This window comes from Neopsephotus bourkii, unplaced genomic scaffold (genome assembly GCF_033783945.1).
Source record: "Neopsephotus bourkii isolate Nb327-2 ecotype Australia unplaced genomic scaffold, CSIRO-AGI_Nbou_v1 NB_1508, whole genome shotgun sequence".
Lineage (NCBI taxonomy): Eukaryota > Metazoa > Chordata > Aves > Psittaciformes > Psittacidae > Neopsephotus > Neopsephotus bourkii.
Genome location: NW_026901984.1, coordinates 4,423,818 through 4,443,921, shown reverse-complemented (window position 1 = coordinate 4,443,921; position 20,104 = coordinate 4,423,818). Strand labels below are relative to the sequence as shown.

The 20,104-nt window shown below is 38.9% G+C and overlaps 1 protein-coding gene across 1 annotated transcript in view; it reads left to right on the top strand.

Annotated features, from left to right (window-relative positions):
• The first annotated feature begins 977 nt into the window (after window positions 1-977).
• ABCA13 (ATP binding cassette subfamily A member 13) overlaps window positions 978-20,104 on the top strand; it is a 174,397-nt gene continuing 155,270 nt past the window's right edge. Inside the window, exons 1-8 of the mRNA XM_061369648.1 lie at window positions 978-1,371; window positions 5,391-5,484; window positions 6,467-6,590; window positions 13,823-13,974; window positions 14,868-14,896; window positions 16,477-16,640; window positions 17,916-18,031; window positions 19,112-19,245. Of these exons, the coding sequence (XP_061225632.1) occupies window positions 1,282-1,371; window positions 5,391-5,484; window positions 6,467-6,590; window positions 13,823-13,974; window positions 14,868-14,896; window positions 16,477-16,640; window positions 17,916-18,031; window positions 19,112-19,245 (903 nt within the window). The 5' untranslated portion in view covers window positions 978-1,281. The remainder of the gene's footprint in view (window positions 1,372-5,390; window positions 5,485-6,466; window positions 6,591-13,822; window positions 13,975-14,867; window positions 14,897-16,476; window positions 16,641-17,915; window positions 18,032-19,111; window positions 19,246-20,104) is intronic.

Below are 20,104 nucleotides of genomic sequence, written 5' to 3'. Positions count from 1 at the left end.
TTTAGACTGCTGCCTTAGCTCCAATTTAGAAGAAGTCAGCTACCTCAGTGGCTACTTTTGTATTCAAAAAGCTTTTATATTTCCTGGGATTTTATTCTTAATGTGGAAAAATAGCTGTGAATATTAAGATGCTTCTTTCATTCAATAGTAATACATTTTGCAGAAAGTGTAATGGTACAATTTACTCAGCAATAATGGGAAATAAAGAATATTTGTTCCGGCATTGCACTATCCTAATGTTTCTGTATGTGTGATTCATGATTCAAAGTATATGTGGTTTGAAGCACCTTCTATAATGGCTGTGTTACTGTGTTTCCACTGGTCACAGAGAGAGCTTTGGGGGATTAGATTCTACCTTTGGAAATTCATTTGGGTAGAAAAAAACATATCGAAAGTTTACTACTCTTCTCATGGTATCATTCCCAATTGGTAGGGCAGTCATTCTTACCCCACAATAAAACAGCACAGCTCTGCACCACCAGATACCTGCTGTTTCTCTGGGTAGCCTTGCTGCCATAGATACGTGCAGAGTCCCCTCCTGAAGATCCCCCTGCACTGCTCCATGAATTACCCTCTCTCCTGTAAACTGAAGGAAATGCTAGAAGACTGATTTTCATCCTGAGTAGCATGTGGCAATTAATTAACAGTTTTCTGACTTGTTAGGATATTCTGCCTTTATGCAGGTAATGTATACTGAAAAAGAATGAAATGTCAAATGCCCAGCCTTCATAAGGTAAACAGCCATATGATAATGCAATGGGGCCATCGCAGTGCTAAATGTGTACTTCTACTGATGTAAAAATATACAGGCATTTACAGGGCTACATAGTTTACTTATTTCCTGCTTTTTTTTTGGCCAAAAATATAAGTATATGCATGCAAAATTGCATTAACACTGCAGTGACAGAAAGTCACCAGACTGGAAAAAGACAAATGTGTGTTACATATTCTTTTTTTCCTGTTGTTTACATTCATTTTTGTCCTAGTAAAGTAGAAAACAAGTGCAGAATACATACTGTGGAGTAAAGCACCCTGAAGGCATTCATGCAAACCCATCCCCTCACTGTTCATTGCACTGAGAAGCGAATGGAAAGATGAGATTCCTCAACGAATGCAAAACAACAGGCAGAAACATAATCTCATCTTTTCCCAGCAAGCAAGGAAAAATCCCTTGTGCTATTCTCTAGTGCTGAAATTAATCAGCTTTGGAATGATACCTTCAGACTGCTTGGTTAGATGATTCTCAGTTAGAAAGTCCATAAGAAGCCACTCTGCAAGTGGATGAAGGAAAGAGAAGACGATATGGGGCGCGCTGTACAGCAGTTCAAGGCTCTCTTTTGGAAGAACTGGCTCTGTCGTGTGAGGCAACCGGTGAGTTTTTGGAAATGATGGAAAAGAAATACCTTAAATCTTTTTTTAATATCCGTTGGAAAGTGTGTTATCTATCAATTTTTCCTTTTCACTGCAGATTGTTAAAGACAGGCTAGCTGCAAGTGATTCCTGTTTTGGTTTTGGTCTTCTAATTGTTGAAAACACAAGTAGAGAACAACACTGTGTTTTAATTCTAAAATGGCTGAATACAGCAATGTTCTATAGTTTGTAAATGAGATAGTAAATCTCATAAAGTTCTGAAGAGCCACAGCTTATCTTTTAATTATCACTAGATTCTACCAGTACTTGTAGCAGTGGAGAGGATGAAAATCAATTTTCTTCACATTACAGGTACTTAAATGGTAATGTAAGAAATCTTGCACAATTGTGATCAAAATCTAGATATTGGAAATGAGAGGATTGTATATTAAGATTATATATTAAAATCTTATATACTTCTAAATTTCCTTTCTTATCTATTCTACAAAGCCTAATTTAACCTTCCAAGTTTCAATATGCAGCTACTTCAACAGCAGTCAAAATTTAATATGAGATGAGACATCATTGTTCGCTTTCACTGTGACTGATGTGATTTTTCAACTTAAGATAAAAAGAAGTAAATTGTCTGAAGTAAGATAACATTTCTGTGGAAAAAAAATGTCACTTAGTTAATACTTTCTCATTGATTTCCCTTGTCTGTGATGATCTGTGGATTTACAATGAGGCATGTTGGCTGCTTTGGATAGGATTACCTCAATTAGATAAACATACAGCTTTTCATTTCAGAAGTATTTCACTTAAATAAAACTGTGATTTCGAAAGAGAATTTCTTCTCCAAGTGATTTCAAATTATGGTTTTTTTTTTTTTTTTTTTAATATGAAAGACAGTTCTGGGGAAGACATACTGTTGTTTATATTCTTCTCCATTCCCAGACACTTCTGTACATTACCTGTTCCTCAAACTTCAATATCTGTGCCTTGTCTTCTCTGTGTCTCCTGTTCTCTGTGCTGATCTATTTCTCTTCTTGCTCTGTCTAGTTTTCCCTCTTGTATATTTTTGAAGGAAAAATCTTATTTCATGTAAATTTTAAGTTTGCCTAATTGGTAGCTTCCCTGAATGGAGAGCTTGCTGAGATGCAGACCTCCCCAAACCAGAAATTACAATCAATGACCCAAAGCAAATTTAATTCTGACTGTTCAGAGCCAGAAGCTGCCCCAGGGAATGTGCAAAATCTCTTTGTGTTGTGCAGACACTGAGCCGGGAAGGCGCTCCTTCTGCAGTTATGCAAGGAGAAATCCATGTGGATCATCTACCTATATAAAGGGCAGACCTTTGTGAACCTGAGGAAAGATTTGATGTGCTTCTGTTTTGCATGATATTGTGTGGATCTATTTGTAGAAGGCAATTTTCCTCTCATGGCTGTTTATCAGCAGTTAGGGCTAGAAGAAAAGTGTGGTCTGTTGAACTAATGATGTGTCATGAGTGTCATATGGCATTAGTTGATATTACACAGTGAAGAGGCTTAATATGCCTAGGTTCTCTGCAAGTGTTATTATCAGCATCTAGATTCATGGTACTCTAACACAGAAAGGCAAAAGCATGTTAAGACTGAGAAGTCTACCTCTGATAAGCCATTGATTGATGAATGGAAAATGAGGAAATGATTTGTTTTCCTAAAACCTTCTGAGCAATGGAAGTTATTTTAATAGGCCTAGATTTGCTTAGGTTACTGGTATTATCCAGTTATGATTTTGATATATTTGTTGGTAAATTTGTTGAATTTTATAGATTCAACAAAATCATTGCTGTTTACCCTATTCTTCAGGTGCAGCAAGGTTTCTCAGATGAATGGCAACAACCAAGGAGAATGCAGTCCAAAAAGAAAGTAACAGTTGTTTACAGCTCTAATCATTTCATTAACCTTTCTCCCCCAGTGCCAACATGTCATTGTACACTGTTCGTTTTGATCCCTGGACTGGGGGCATCCCCTTTGGCTCCCTGCCCTTTACAGAGCATCTGGCTCATGCGGTGCCCTGACTGCCCAGCTTAGGTTGCCTCAAGCCGTGGGAGGAGTAATAGGGAGCCCAGCTTGTGGCTACCCAGGGCCTTCCCCCTGTAAATCTCACTCTGAGCCCTGGCCTCCCACAGCTCTGACCCCCTGCTTGAGCTGCTTGTGGGACCTTCCACCGCTTTTCCCCAGCACTAGTCTGGTGTTGATGGTGTGTGTGTCTTCAGGGGCATCCTTGACCCTTCCCAGCCCCTCATGGGCAGGCTGGTGACACCTCCTCCAAATCTCTCCTGTAGTTTCCCTTTCCTCATCTGCTGTACCTGGATCCACAACCCACACCCACCAAAACAGCCCACTGGTACTCTGCAGCAACAGCACTACTCCACTTCCAGTCCTAGATAGGATGTGTGGGGATGAACATGGGGAGGAGGAGAGACTTGCCAGTACCCTGGAGGCACTGATAAACCTTAATTGCCCTGACCAGCCCCACCTGGGCCCAGGGCCCAACTGAAATGGGGCTTCTGGGGGTTCAGCTCCTGTTTGGGTGAAGTCAGAGGTGCGCTGCTCTCTAGCTCAGCTTTTGTGCTTGGCCACTGTCTTTCTGGCTTGTCCATCGTCCTGCCTCATCACCATGAGCTAGTGTGAGGATCTGGATTCTTGTCTGTGATGGCTGGGCCTGCCCTGTTCACCTCGTGGGGTCCTGAGGAAGTGGTTCCTAGCTGATGGGGCCCCTGCTCTGCTGGGAGTCTTAACCACCATGCATGGCTCCTTGTGCCTTAGGAAGCAGCTGGCCCTTGCTGCTGTCTGAACAATTGAAGGTACATTGCCTCAATCTCTTTTTGGTTTGCTCTTTTTGAATTTGGAGTGTGTTCAGTTTAGATAAATGGTAACTTTCCCAGATTTCAGAAAGCCTTTATTTCCTTGCCTTGTGTTCAGCAGAGAAGGCCTTTTCCACAGGGAAGGCTTTCTCACCGGGTTTTGTTCTTCTGAGCATTACATTGCTTTTTTCAGGTATTGTCCAAAGATAGCCAAGTCTAGGAATCACTCCCCAGTGGAACTTGATTCAACTCTACTAGTTTAGAAATAAAAATCCTCAATATACTTTGGAGAAGTTAATAACCTCTAATGGTAAATATTTAGTGTGGCTCTTTGTCATTTCTGCTACATTTCTGTTACTGAGTTTGGTATTCACACTTTTGTAGTGCTTTTATCAGTGAATCTAGAAGTCTTTTGAAAGTTGGCTGAATGGCAGTTTCTTCCTTTTTGCACCTGAAAATTGTTTTCTTTCTCTTTGCAATCTGTTTGGGGGTTTGCATCCTCTCTCCTCATATACAAGCACAGACTGTGTACTTTAATTTTGCTTGACAGACGTACTCAAAATCTGAGAGTCCTGCAATGCACTAGCTTGGGTGCCTTTTCATTGTGTCCCTGGAAATGGGAAGGGAAAAAGACAAAGAGTGGCAGTGGGCAGCATCAGGCCCATTTGCTTGGTCTTGCAACACTGTGCTACTGGAGGTGATGGATTTTGGAGAGAGGTGAAAGAAAGGATGTCAGGGATCCAACCAGTTTCCCAGTCAGGGAGCAAGGCATGACAAGGGGGTACACCGCTGGGCAAGGTTCAAGACAGTAGGCTTCAGGGGAGCACAAAGAGTTGCAGCAAGGTACAGAGTAATGTTGGCTTCTTCAGAGGTTCAGGAATTGGAAAGCTGGATGTCACTGTCATCACATTGCCAGTCACTGCTTTGACCAGAGGAAATATCTACAAACACTAGAAATACAAGTGAGAACTGCTTTTGAACTGTAAATACTCTGTATTTGGCAAAGCTGTAAGGGTTTTAAATAGAAGTCTTAATTGCTAATTTACTTGTAATTATGTTATTTTCCCTGAAGTAGTTGTAGAGGGTATATTTATTTTTTTTATTTTCTTATTAAAAGTTATATGAATTGAAATGATTTGTTCCCAGATCATGTTTTCTATAGTACTGATAATGTTTTGATTTGCCTTTTCAGGTCCTGTCTCTCACTGAAATACTCTGGCCATGTGTGCTTTTCTTGATTCTGGCTGCAATCCGCTTCCAGGAGCCTCCAAAATATAAGGAAAACTGTATGTTTTGTTTCACCCATGTTCTATTCTGGTTGCCTCTGCTTGAGAAGTGTTTAGGAAATATTACATTTATCCTAGAAGGGTGGACTGAAATGTAGTGGAGTCAATGGAAAGAATCCTACAGTAGGGTTCAGTTTTGTCTAACTGTGGATCTAACCAAGTTATATTTAGATGGGTAAGAGATATTAAGTTTAAAGTCTGATTTAGACTTGAGACATCTACTTTGGAGTAAAGTGGATTATTTAAGTTTCAATTGTACTTATTTCCTTCTATTAAGTAATGCAGTATAGATGACTGGCTCAGCAGCAGGTAATTCTACAGTAGATATTAAATTAAGCAACATGAATCTTACCCCTACTCATTTCATGGGATTTAGAATGGATATAGCCGAATACCAGCTACTTTATGTCATGAAAGGCCGGGAAAAAGAGGGAATACTAGTTAGTGAAGAAGTCTGTATCCTAATCTAGGTCACAAGTAATTTTGCGAAGAGAGGCTATCAGCATATGCTGTTGCAGTGGTGTTACAACTGTGAAAATCAGCTTTTCAAAGACTTCTCTCAAATGTTATACCCTGTTGTCACAGTCTGACACGGAAGTTATTAATTTTCTGTGTTGAATTAGTTGTTCTTAAATGGAACAAAATTCTTCACTGTGAGGGGGATGAGGCACTGGAAACAGGTCTCCCAGAGAAGTTGTGGCTACCCCATCCCTGGCAGTGTTCAAGGCCAGGTTGGATGGGGCTTTGGGCAACCTGGTCTAGTGGAAGGTGTCCCTGCCCATGGCAGGGGGGCTGGAACTAGATGACCTCTAAGGTCGCTTCCAACCCAAACCAGTCTATGGTTCTATGACATCTGCCATCGATACAACTACATTGTTTGCAGGTGGCAAAGCTGCTTTCTAGGAGAAGGGAACATAATGTGATGGTACAGGTTTATAACTGCAGTGTCACTGGTTTTAATTCTGCTCCTACTTGTTTTTAGGTTACTTGGAAGCTCGGGATTTACCAAGTGGGGGCCTTTATCCTTTCATACGGACCCTTTTCTGTAATGTTGGTTCAAAATGCAAAAATACTAGCTATGCAACACAGGAAAACAACCGCTTACGGTAAGTTGCATGAATTTAACAGAGCTGTCAGTATCAAAGTGCATCTTTTTCTACAGCAAAGGTTCTTATTTTCTTGTAGACAGGTAGAATAAGAGCTTTGTTACTCTTTGCTAAAGTTTCCTTCAGTGTCCTTATGAATGCAAAAGATGTAGGGCCTTAGCCATGCCTCTTCCTAATTTTTGCTTGCCATTCTTAGGCATTTTATGCTGTTATTAGATACTGAAAACTCTTTGGAAGAAAAAAATAGGGAGGTACCTTGTGATATTCTTGCCTTTCACTTCTGCCATGTGAACACATGCTTTTGTCTTTCGTAAGAAAGTCTTTTCATTACATGAGGGTAAAATCGAGCAACAAAAAGTATATAATAAATGGATTTAAACTTTGAATAATTTGGAGCATACATGGAGGGAGAAGTAAACATAGAAAAGCAACACAAGAATAACTCCTGTGTAAGCCCCACAAAGAACCAAAAGGAGTAGCAGAAGATCTGTAATAAAAAGAACTTGAAAAAGTACTCTGTAAGAAGGCCTTGTTACAGAAGCAGACTGCAGAGAGAGTAAAGATCAATTTGGGCTTTTTCTTAAGAAATGTAGCATTTTCATCTATTAGAAAATGTTGAGAAGAATGCAGATGCAAAGATATTTATGTAAACTGTCTGAAGGACGTAGTCTTAAATAAATATATTGCAAAGCTCAAATTAAGATGAGCTAACCAGAATATATGTGTGTATATATATATATATGAATGCTTATTCTTAGAGAATTGTGAATATCTGTGAAGAAAGGTCTTGGTTTGAGTCAAGTAAGTGTGTGAAAGCATCAAGTTTTATGGTTTATTGCAAAGTTTTATAGGTAGTAATATATTCAGCCTGTAGCAAGTTGAAAAGCTTGAGTATCACAGTAATAGGCCATAATGCTGTTTGATCTAGGCAGTGTGTTCTAGTTCTTTGTACACTTAGAGAAATGTTGATAGAGCATAAGACCATGCTGGGCAAACACGCTTCTACATGAAGTAATAATTTGTTAGTAGAACTGAAATCTTACAGTTTAAGTCACAAATCATTATTATTCCAGGTCTATTGTTACACAAAATGCTTCTATACAGAAATAGCAGTATTACAGTCATAGAATCATAGAATAGTTAGGGTTGGAAAGGACCTTAAGATCATCAAGTTCCAACCCTCCTGCTATGGGCAGGGACACCTCACACTAGACCATGTTGACCAAGGGCTCCGTCGAACCTGGCCTCGAGAACGGCCAGGGATGGAGCACTCACAACTTCCCTGCACAACCCATTCCAGTGCCTCACCACCCTAACAGTAAAGAACTTCCTTCTTATATCCAGTCTAAACTTCCCCTGTTTAAGTTTTAACCCATTACCCCTTGTCCTGTCACTACAGTCCCTAATGAAGAGTCTCCCCCCAGCATCCCTATAGGACCCCTTCAGATACTGGAAGGCTGCTATGAGGTCTCCACGCAGCCTTCTCTTCTCCAGGCTGAACAGCCCCAACTTTCTCAGCCTATCTTCATACAGGAGGTGCTCCCGTCCCCTGATCGTCCTCGTGGCCCTCCTCTGGACTTGCTCCAACAGCTCCATGTCCTTATGTTGAGGACACCAGAACTGCACACAATACTCCAAGTGAGGTCTCACAAGAGCAAAGGGGAAGGATCACATCCTTCGACCTGGTGGTCACGCTTCTCTTGATGCAGCCCTAAACAATAATTCTCCTAGTAAAAAAATAATATAGTTAAAGTTGTTAAACAACCACTTAATTTCTCCTCCTTTCTCTGTGCTTATGCTCACCTTTCCTCTGCTGCTCTGAGTCATAGGGTCAGTAGCTGCAGTCTGGTGCTGGTGAGGGTGTTATGGCAACTCATGATCTGGAGCCCTTTACCTGGAGGAATGTGGTAGTGTTGGCTTCTTTTCCACTCTAAATTGCACTTGGGGTCACTTATGTTTGGTAATGTGCATTTTACCCTTCTTGTTCTCCATTGGTTTGTATCTGGTATATCTGAATTTATGTCGTACATCTGAATGTATGTGGTATCTTTCACATATGTTAGATACCTGTTCTTTTTTCCTGATAGTTATAAATTGGCCTTGTCTGACTATAGCTCTGCATTTTAACTGGCCACTTGTGAGTTGTTTATAGCCATAGGGTCCTAAGTACCAGCCTGTGCCTCCTCCCTTATCGTCTTGTATTTCAGTAAAGTGCATCCTGTGTCCCCACTTCTCAAGGTCTTTACTGTTGTACTGGGCCCGTGTTCCTCTGCACTGTTTTGCTATGTTAATCATAAATATCTCACTTTGCACTGGATGAACACTTGTTAATTGGTATAGAACTATGGTGGTGTTATATAGTGACAGTGAAAGTAAAGCAAATAGCCATCTGGCCAAAAAAAGTTAAAACTAAACCAAGGCAAAACAGAACTCCAGGTACATTAAGAGAAGTTCAGAAGTTCAGACAAAGCAAAGGTGGCAAGCCTCTGTGCCCTGGTCTTGCACTCAGTACAAAGCCTGTAGCCTGGCACTTGCAGTGGCAATACCGTATTACTGGGTTATAGAGTTACAATAGCTGTTGATCTTTTTACAAACTGCTTCCTAAAAGGATAGTTTTTATTTATATCAGTAGCCCAATTGCCATCTAAGTGTGTTAAACCTCTAGAAACTATGAACTATATTGACTGCTCTGCATGATTATTTACACTGCTTTGACTGAACTGCCCAAATCATATTTCAGCTCAAAGGAAAAACAGGAAAGAATTTCCTGGAGGCAGTCTTAGACCAGCTTAAGAATTAGGGAAATTTTTCAGCGGCTTTAATTTTTTCAACTGAAAAGTAAAATGTATGTATGTATGCACATTTGTATGCTCTATAAGCTACACTGAGTAGTATATAGTTCAGGTAAGGAAAAGGGATAAAAAGGTAGGATGAAGCTCATTCTAAGGTCAGTCTATTCTAGCAGGTCCATCAGTTAAATTAAATCAAATTCAGGGTTGCTCTGACTTATGCTGGCTGCCAACAGCCTTAGGACTACAGACTGTCAGCTTGATCAGCCAAGCATAACCGAATCCTGCAATGTCCCTTTGTTGACTAGAGAGAAGGGGTGGCACAGGAACAGTAGTACCAATTATCTTCCCTTTGAGGATGTATATAAAATCATAGGTGGTTCTTTATAGTAATTTTCAAGGACATTTTTGCATTAACGATGTTGTGTTTATGGTAAATCAGAGACTTTGCATAGTTTGCATGGACACTTAGCCCATTTGTTTTCATAGTATGTGCCATATGGTTGCTCTCAGTTTGAAATACAGTTGTCTTTTGGAAAAAAAAGCTCATCCTTCTGTGTAGGGGCTGTCACTGGAGCCTGTGACCCACCCCTGGGTCTGCCTGCTGGCTAGGATGCTGAGGGACAGTGCCCATTAGTGAGGGCATGGCCTCCTCCAGGGTGGACTCAGCTCCTAGCTTAGTCCCCCCTCCTGGACCAGCCCCACTCATGCTGGTCCCTTTCTTGTTGCTGGTTTTGTTGATACTTGGGCCTCCTCTAGTGGAGTAGTATCAGAAAAGCTCATATACAAGAGCAGGTGTGGAAAAACAAAACCAAGGAAGGTCTGAGCAACAGTGATATGCACTTGCATGAGAATGGATTAGTGGGTCGTTTTTTTTCTATAATGAGGTGTATCTTCAAATGAAAAAAGTAATAATTCTGCAAGATAGCTGCATTTCTACAGCAGGTAACTGGAACAGTAACCCTGTGTGATCTAGGTCAATTTTTGTAGTCTTGTGATGTGTAGTTGGAAAACAGAAACCTGAGCAATTTTTGTGATCTTGCTTATAGATTGCCAGAGAGCTGGGGAGAAAAGGAATTTTAAACATGAGTTTTCTCCATTTGGTAGCCAGTTAGGAACAATGCTTTTATGGTTCTTTATATTTTTGTGGTTCCTTGCATTTTACAAGGGTTATAATAGTAAGTACCCAAGGAGGGGAAAGATCTTTCTGGGACAAACACACAGTAAGCTGTTGTCCAGCATGTGTATTGTGTTGATGGAGATGTCATGTCTCCAGGCTGTCCTGAGATGCTGCAGAATGGGGGCCAGAGAAGCTGGGGCTTGGCAATTTTAGAGACTAATTTTTAATGTGATGACAGGGGTGAGGTTGAGAGTAGAGTTTGCTGAGAGGCTTATGAAAATCACCAGTCTAAATGGCATTGCATATCAGAGCCGAGATCTCAGATCAGCTCTGAAATGTTCTTATCGTCATCCTGAGTAACTGGGTAATTTGGATAGAGTTATTGTTTCTGAGTCATAACTTTAGGAAATGACGGTTGCTTTTACATGCTCAGAGAGATGCAGTCTTTTTGCCTTTTAACAGTGTTTTGTTATAGTTAGGACTTGTATGAATATATGTCTTCAGTTTAATTTCTGCCCTCATGAAAGCACTTCTGGAAATGCACAATTAAGGGAAGAGTTACCATGGACGATAATGGTATCATTTACATATGCACATATGCGCACATGCATACATACTTTCTCCTAACACCCAAATTCTAATTAAGTACATACTCTCTTACAGATCGCTGGCTTCCTCCTTTTGTTCTTTCTGTCATCTCTTGCTTATCCTCTTTATTGTTCCTAGCAACTGCTGCTGTTGACTTCCTTTACACATGCACATCTTCTGTTCCAGAAAGCACGCATTGAAGGCTCTTTGGGAAAGTAACAGTGCAACAACTCAGTAGTTTTTTGCCACACTATCTGAAAATTGCTTGTCTTGAGCGTCGCTGCATCTGGTTTTGAAGTCTAGTTTCTTATCTCTTTGGCAAAATAATGACATCTTCCTGCAATTTTGTGTAGTTTGTGCTGAGTTAAGAAACTAGTCATATCTCATGACATTGTTATTAAGAGATAACTGTGATTCCCTATTATCACGTTGAAAAGATATAAAATCCTTTCAAACTTAGCACAGATATTCAGCAGATAGAAGCTCTGAAATATTTTCATCTCTTTCACAAAACAGCCTGATAACTAATATGCCCATTGCTATTTCCTCTTCCAAAGGAGGTTGCACTCAGCTCCATGAGTAACCAGATGAAGGTCTGTGGCAATGACGGCAAAAAAAGGGACACAGTAGCAGCTGGCTGACATCACTCCTGCCCTGGAAATCCCCATAAAGCCAATGGTTCAGAAACAGCAGGTCGAAATGGCTGCTCTTATCCTGCTCTCATCCTTGTGCTTGGGAGTTTCACTATCAACTTGCTTTTCCCTGCACTTCTCCATGGAGCGATTCAGAGCCACCATGCTCCCAGTGCTGCCAGCTTTTTTCTTTAACGTTTCTAGTCTGTGTACCTTTCCTAGTTGTGCTCCCCCCTCATGTTCTCTGTGGAACTCCTTGCAGGACCGTGGCTTATCTTCCCAGCCTTCAAGCCTAGAGACACCTCACACAGCGCCTAGGGCAGCATGACCTGGAAGCCTTTTGCCGGTCATCTTAGTTCAAGGGAAGCTTTATAGCTATCAATAAAATGTCTGTGGAAACTGAGCCAGAATACTGTTATTTTACAGTTCTGACTGGATTTGTGTCTTAACCAATGTAGTGGCTGGCTATTTGTTCATGCTTAAAAAGCACAGTGCTTGAAAGTTTTCAGTATGCAGTTATTATTCATGTTCTTTCCCAAATACCAGTGTTTCTAGCTGTCTGGAATTTTAGGCAGTAAATTTGGAACTTATATGGAAGTTTTCAAAAGCAATAGGTAAACTGCAGCTATTAATCGCCCTAAAAGCCTCCCTCTGAACAACAGAAGACTGATTTTTAAAACTCCATTAAAATAACAAATAGTGAGGAATTGTTCTGCCTTTAATCCATTGAAGTTTGAGGTTGTTGAAAGAGTTTTCCAAAATCCTACTGGCTGGTGACCAAGTTGGGATCAAAATAAGCTGCACTGAAACAATCAAGAAATTGATTAACATTAGACTTTCTTCTCATCCCCTAGTCTAAAGTTACAGACATGTCTGTGAGTGTCTGAACAAACAAGGATCAGGGAGGGAGAGAAAGAGAAATGAGAGAACCTGAAAGCAGTGGCTGATATTTTTGCTTTGATTTATTGTTTGCTTCATCTCATTTATCTCATCAGGTTTTCCTTTACCAATAAGTAACTACTGTTCTGAAAACAAGTCAAACTACAAGTTTGACAAGAAAGAAATGTAAATCTTTATTATGCTTTTGTAAGCTGGGCTTATGTGACAGTTAATTGTGCTTCCAATGAAAAATAACTGTATTTTTGCTACCTAGGATTTCACTCTAAGATCATTTGAACTTACTATAAGATAAAACAGAATTCAATTACCTAGTAAGATGCTAAAAGTAATTATTCCAGTGTTTATGGTGGCTCAGGACGGTCTAACTATTTTGTCTGTAAAGAGACATTTAACTGATTTTTTGATAGAAAACTGTTGTGCTACTGAATAGCCACCAGATGGTAGTATGATAGAGATAATAACATGTACCACGAGTTTAGCTAGAATCGGGGGAAAATCAGTAGTGACAATATGATCTGTTTATAGGTTGTTGCATGTGTTTTGAAAAAAAATAGGCTGTCATATCCCAAATACAAACTATATAGGTTTTCCTAGTGACCAACACTTTGTGTGTGAGTCAGCATGAGGCAGAAATAGGTAGCCAGACAGTCCACTTTTCTCACTTTTCAAGTAGAAGGGTACCTTGAGGAGCATGTTGTCTGGAAACAGTGTATGTTTGTTAGTGTGGATACTTTTTTTGTTAAGGTGGTGGAATTGTTATCACAGTTCTGTTGCTTAGTAAACTGACTAAAGAGCAAGCACCAAGTTTCTTCAGGGCCCAGAAAGAGGAATTTACCTATATTTCATCTAGTGACATTGACCAACTTACCTGTTCTGGTTGCTCAGATGTGTATGTGTTTCGAGACATAAAATACTTTTTTGGATGTGTCTGTCCTTGGCTGCTGCCAGGATTGGGTTCCTGGTGAAGCTGAGCAGCTCCAGCTCAGCAATTTTTCATTGCTCTCTTTCCTGAGGTTCTGAGGCTCAGTGTTGCAGATTGCACACTAATGAACTGAACTAAGTAAAGGTTGTGTAAATGCACAATAGCTAAAAAAAAAAAAAAAAATTAAAATATCACAGTACTACTGTGATCTTATACACATTTTCAGCTCTTTATTTCCAGCTTGTAATTACCTCCCCTGCCCTGTTTCTTTTTGTGAAAAGTACTTCAGGCATCCAGACGGGTCCAGAGAGATTCACAGGGCCTGATTTAGACTTCATGAAAGAGATAGAGGAACTTGCAGAGGGATTTATTGAGACCACAGAGAAAGCCGTGGCTTTAGAAAAGCTATGGGAAGAAAATTCCAAGTTCTCAGGTAAGCTGTGATCTTTCTAATAGTGAATTTCTTTGTCTACCAGGTAATGACAACCAGCAAATAAAGCAGTGTTCTTAGATTAAAAATAAAATGTAAAAACTAATTTTTTAGCCCATCTGAAAGAATGGAAAGAAGGGCTTTTATGATTACTATTACTTTGGCCACCATACAATTATCAGAAAAAAAAAGCTCATTTTCTAAAACTATACGCTTGTTTTGCTACTTGATAGTTAACAAAATACTATGAAGGGAAAGATTTAAAGGTAAGAATTAATAACCTGGGTACATAGTTACTTGGTGTAAGATACCTTCCAAAGTAACTTATCAGTAGTTAAGTCTTTCTCCCCAGATTCTTCTGTTGCACTAGAGAGTATAGGGGTGGGAAAACTTCTGTAGCTCACTGCTAGACAAACAATTCAGTCTCACACTAAAAGAGACTGGAAACACCAAGGTCTGATGCTCCTGCTATGTTTCCACCCATGCTGTGCAGTCTTGCTGCTGTAGCAGGTGGGCATTTAAGACCTACTACTATCCTGCCGTTCTGGATGAGTTTTCAAGCAGAAAGATTTAGGCAAAAGTAGTTTTCATGCCTGGCTGTCTGGGAGCTAGTACGTTCATCTAGTGTCGATGTGATGATTTTGCTTTACTGAGAAGTGAATGGTAAGCAGTTTCTTTTAAATTGGGGTTTGATATTTTTCTTTTTCTTATGATAATAGTAAAGTATTGAAAAGCATAGGAAATCAGGCAGAGTGCTATCTTTGTAGGGTATTATTGTTTCACATGCCTTCAGTTCTGTAGAAATGCCCTTTGTGCACTAGTTGCTATCGCTTATAAAACTGATTCTCCTGAAGTTAATAAGGCTTCTGTGTAAAGGAAAATATTTGATTTTACAGGGCTCCGTAACATCACCACCTTTCTTAATGTAAGTATTTTTATAGTCTGTTTCTAAATTACAGTTCTGGGTTTTGAGGCACCTTTATTATAATGGTTAGAAATTTGTATCCTGTCAAGTTTTAGTAAACTATCTTAAGAATAAAATTGATATGCAGTTGAAAGAAAAAATGATGGCTTGTAAATTTGGCAGAGGTTCAGTGATTTCTACATTACTGATTTAAACCAGTCTAGGTTGTTAGTAGCTAAAATCCTCAGCTGTTTGAAGGCTAGTCATTCATTAGGAGCAATTTAAAAGTGCATCTGCCAGACCCCATGTAGCTGTATAACATATTACAAAATGTCTCGCATGGAACTCTTAACCTAGTGTCTACTTATTATTAATCATCCTCCCGCAACAGCCCATCACTTAAAAAAGAACAGTGAGACTGAAAAGGTGAGGCTTTTGCTTGGATGAGATGAGTTTGAATTCAGATTTCTGATCCAGTAAATATGGAAAGCAAGCTCAACTGGAGGTGAAGGAAGACAGACTTGCAAGATGTGGTGTAATTATCCTCAGAATCTCTTTGGCAGTTTGTGAAATGAATTTAGTCTTTGTACTGTCCCTAATGCATTAGTCTTTCACTCTTGCATTCGCAACAAAAGAGGAAGGCTGAATGGGCACAGTAGTAGATCTTCATTACTATCATTTTTTGTACCTTTCACAGATCACTGGCTTCACTTTAAAAATATTTTAAAATTAATTTTCTCTATATTTGACAGTAACGGCTACTTCATGAAACCTAGATTTGCTATCTGTAACTTGAAATTAGATGGCATTTTTATAGTAACATTTTCAAATTGCTCATGAGTTGATTGAAAGGAGCTGTATCAATATAAATTTAATATCAGGAATGGAACATAGAATAGAAAGAATGTATTAACATTAGGAAAATATTTAGATGAATGTAGTTTGTCATTATTAGTAACAGAGCTTGTATATGTAAGCCTCTTTTTGTGTAAACACTGCTCATGTTATCATATTCCAAAAGTGCCCTAGTGAAACATTAATTTAGGGAAATAAAGACTGAATAAAAGCCAAATGTGATAGATGCTATGTTTTGCATAGGCATCTGATAGTGTAGTCCTATAAAAGAGGTAATTTTACCCCAGTCAGTTCATATTTAAAAAGCCATTTTTATCAATAGTTTCACACCCGCTGCAAGGAACTTTGAGGCAAATATGGCATGTTCCTGGCAGGCCCCTGCTCTTTAGACGTAGAAATACATTTCAAGGCCAAAGAACTCCTTTGTGCTTGAGATCTCTTTGGGAAAGAATTAATTCTTCTGAGCGAGAAGAGATTGCTCAGCTTTTCTCCCAGTTCCATTTTCCATCAGAGAAGAAAAAGACATCTGAAACAAAGCTGACATAAGTTCAAAGTACCACCAAAATTATGTAGCAAATTACCAAAGCTAGAAGTATATTTCTACTTGAAAAAACAATAATTAAATGGTTTAAAATTTAGGAGGGGAAGGGCAGGGGTAGGGAGAGTAACAGGTACCTGCTTTTTTTTCTTTGTTTCTTTTCTGTTAATGGAAGAGTTCCATGTAAATGTTTTTTATTCTCATAAAGATGGATTTGAATGAAGCAGAGGAGATGATTTCTAGAGCAGAAAACCTGTACAAGCAACCATACTTCTGGAACTTTTTGCATTCACTCCCTCACCTTGAATCGAGCAGCTTTTATACAGGAGATGAGGTAGCTGCTGTAACACAGTTTCTAGAAGCTATTCAAAAGTAAGTACTTTTGCATTCTTGAAAGCACTTTGTTTTAATGTTTTACATGCAATTCTTGTTCTTCTCCTGACTAATAAGATAAGCATCCTTATCGGTGTGAAGAGGGTGAAATTTTCTTCTGCTTACCAGATTCTGCTTTTGTAGAAGTGTGGTAAGAGTTTTTGCCCATTTTAATTCTTTTATAAGTATAGTTTTTTGTCTCTCAAACTCAGCAAAAATTCCCTGGGAGTCCTCAAGAAGTATCTTTATTTTCTTCTTGCCTTGTGGGAGAAGAGTCAATGAGCAGGTGCATAGGTGCTTGGCTGACAGCTTGGGTCAACCCGCAAGTGATTAGGGGTTTGGTTTTTTTTTTTTTTAAGACTTTGGTGACCTTCAGTGACCAAATTTGTCATAATTAATGCAATTTAGAAAGGCAGCCGCAAAACCCAATGCTTATTCTTGACTAGCTTTGTAGTACAAACATACATTGAGGTCCTGTCTTGGGCAGAATTTAGGCAGCAAAAAGGTTCCTAAATTTACTTCTCCCACTTCCTGGACTGTATTGTGTTTGTTGTATCTCCCAGAGGTACTTAATAGAGACTTTTCACACTCGGTGAAGTCAAATAGTGCTTTTCTTCTCTTCTTCTCACATATGTTGGAAACTGCTGATCCACTTTAACAAAACTGGATTATTTGCATAGTGATAAAGGAATATTCTATAGGAAATCATTGGTAAATTAACATAAACCTTTAACAACAAATTACAGCTACATTAACAAAGAAGTTTGTTTCACAGCTAGTGTGACTGAGACTTCTAAGAAATTCAATATAATTTTATCAATGCATTTTGTAATATGCTTTGTTTAATTTGAGAGAAAGTGTTCTGTTGCTTTAAAGTGTAATTTTTTTTCTGCAGATTCTGTAGAAATAAAATGTATGCTTTTGTGTCCATCCTGCCTTGTAGTGGGGATAATGGTTGTAGTTTTGCTCTAATTTTTACTCTCATTTTAAACTCTTTTTTTCCTTTTTTTTTTTTTTTTTTTTTTTTAGGATGACATTGGCCCTCTCAGGAGACGTTTCTTTATTTTAGTTTAAAATTGAGTTAAACTCTACCAGTAAAATCTGAATGTATGGGTATTTCTTTTCATGAAAAGTCTAACTTGACATCAGTTTTTCAGTGATAAAAAGAAAGTATCTTAATATTCAAATTCTTGAGCATCATCATCTTCTTCCAAGCCCTTTCTGGTTTTTCTGGTGTAGAGAGATCTTGAGTTTTTTTTTATCTTTCACTTCCAGTATCTTAGCATCATTGAAGGATTTAACTATGATGCCATTGGGCCAAAGTTTCTATGAAATGGTGAAAACAGCATTGAATTTAACTGCTGCAACAGTACAGGATAGGAGCTTGGAAGGTAAGTAATTTGCTTCAGATTTTCATTGAAGTACCTCAGGCATGCTGGGAATACTCAATAGAGTATTCTACTACAACTATCTAAGCTTCTGTTAAATTCTTGAAGTACAAGGTCTAAAAATGAGCTATGTTGCTGTTGTGTTAACCCATTTCTTTATTGATTTGCCTTTTAAATACTAAAAACTGAAGTGCATCAAACTCTGGCCACAATTTGCTACATAAAACATGTTAGTCTCATATATTTGGTTTAGAATGATCTTTCAGTGATGAATTTTGGAAAGTGATGAAATGACTACAAAGGACAATTTCTTCCATTTGATAGGATAGCCTCTTGGTCTGGACGTGTGTTAAGCATTGTGGTTGTTTTTCTTTAAGCTTCTATTGTTTTCTTCAGGCTTTTCTGTTGCTATAAATCCTGGTCTCACCTGAAGGGCTATGTTTCCCCATCTGTTTATAGAAGATGAGTTTAATTAGAGAAGGTAGGCTGACCCCAGGACAACTCCTCAAGAAAAGGTCAGGAACAAGTTTCATTGGCAAACTGTCTGGCAATACGTGATTAGATTCTAGGTGTGACTGTCGGCTCTGCATGTAAGGTCAGGCTAAGAATTATATGCTGTCTAAATCCCACTTCACCTTCCAAAATGAAGACTGAACTAGTAAAAGGGTGTTTATGTTGGAGCCCTTGCAGAGAGAGTGAACTTGAATTCCTTGGGTATTCTGGTATTCTTCTGATGTGCACTCTCAGCAGTGACCTGTATCCAGCCCATGCACACATGTTTTCATGACTAGGTACAGAATTAGATGCACAGTTTTGAATGGCACACTGCTTGGTCTGCTGGCAATCACTGTACAGGGGCACCTCACCATTGTCATATCAACTGTCAGATTAACAGGCCTTGCCATAATACTAATGCACTCATGAATTTTATCCTAGTGAAACTGGTGTTCAGGTACACACCACACTTTTTTTTTCTTTTTTCTTTTTTTTTTTTTGGGAAAGAACATGGTACTTGGATGTCATCAAGAAAAAACGTGAACAAAAAGTAGGAATGATGCAAGCAGAAGGTTTTCTTTCTTTCAGGTTTTCACTATAATCTTTCTCTCTGGGATGTTTTGTGGAATCCACATGCAGTGAGAACAGAACTTGAATCCAGGTTTGGTTCTGATGATCTTCACATTGAGAAGTTACTAAGTTATATAGCACAATTAAGAAAGGTAAATCACTTGGAAATTTCAGTGTCACTCTCTTTCATCTTTGTTTTTATTTCTATCCTGAGGGTTTTTTTTCATGCCTTACAGGACCTGTAGTCATATCTTACATCCATGAGGAAGCTATAACTCTCCTAAATATCCTGGGTTCACTCCCACCAAAACAGAAATATATTTAGCTTCAGCTGAAATTTCTGCTCATGAAAATATTGACAAGTGTAGTTGTATCCATTAATGAATTTATGCTTCTGTGAAGTCATTACTGAGTACAACAAGTTCCTGAGGTTATTACCTAATCCTGTAGAGGATTCTGGGGTTTGCTTCACTAAGCTTTTAAACTAATTCCTAGACTTGAAGGTGCCTGGATTAATTTGTCAGGTGGCGTTTTTCATCTGGTTTGCTAGACAAAGAATGCCCGTGTCTTCTGTGTGTAAATTTAAGGCACATCAGGAGTCCTTTCTTCTCAGTTGTGCAGTCTTGATATCAATATACTTGACTGATGAGTCTCTTGGTGGGACTATTCAAATATACAAGTGATGTATCAAATTTTGAAGAAAGCCCTCTCCGAGAAAAGAGTTTTTCTAGCCTTCTAGATCAAAGTGACCTGTTGTGATGGTTTGACTGCAAAACACTTGAAACGTTTAGAATTTCAGCTGAAGTCCACAGTGATTGAATTGAATATGTTGATATTTATCTGAAATCTGTTTGTTCTTTGCCAGTGCAGTCTGGAGTTGTACTCCAGAAAAGCTCACGATAAGAATAGCTTGTTTACACAAAGGGATGAATTATTAAAAAATCCTTCACTTTTAAATGGCCTTTTAATGAAATATCAGTGATGGCCAGTTTGATCAACTGAATGGGTTTT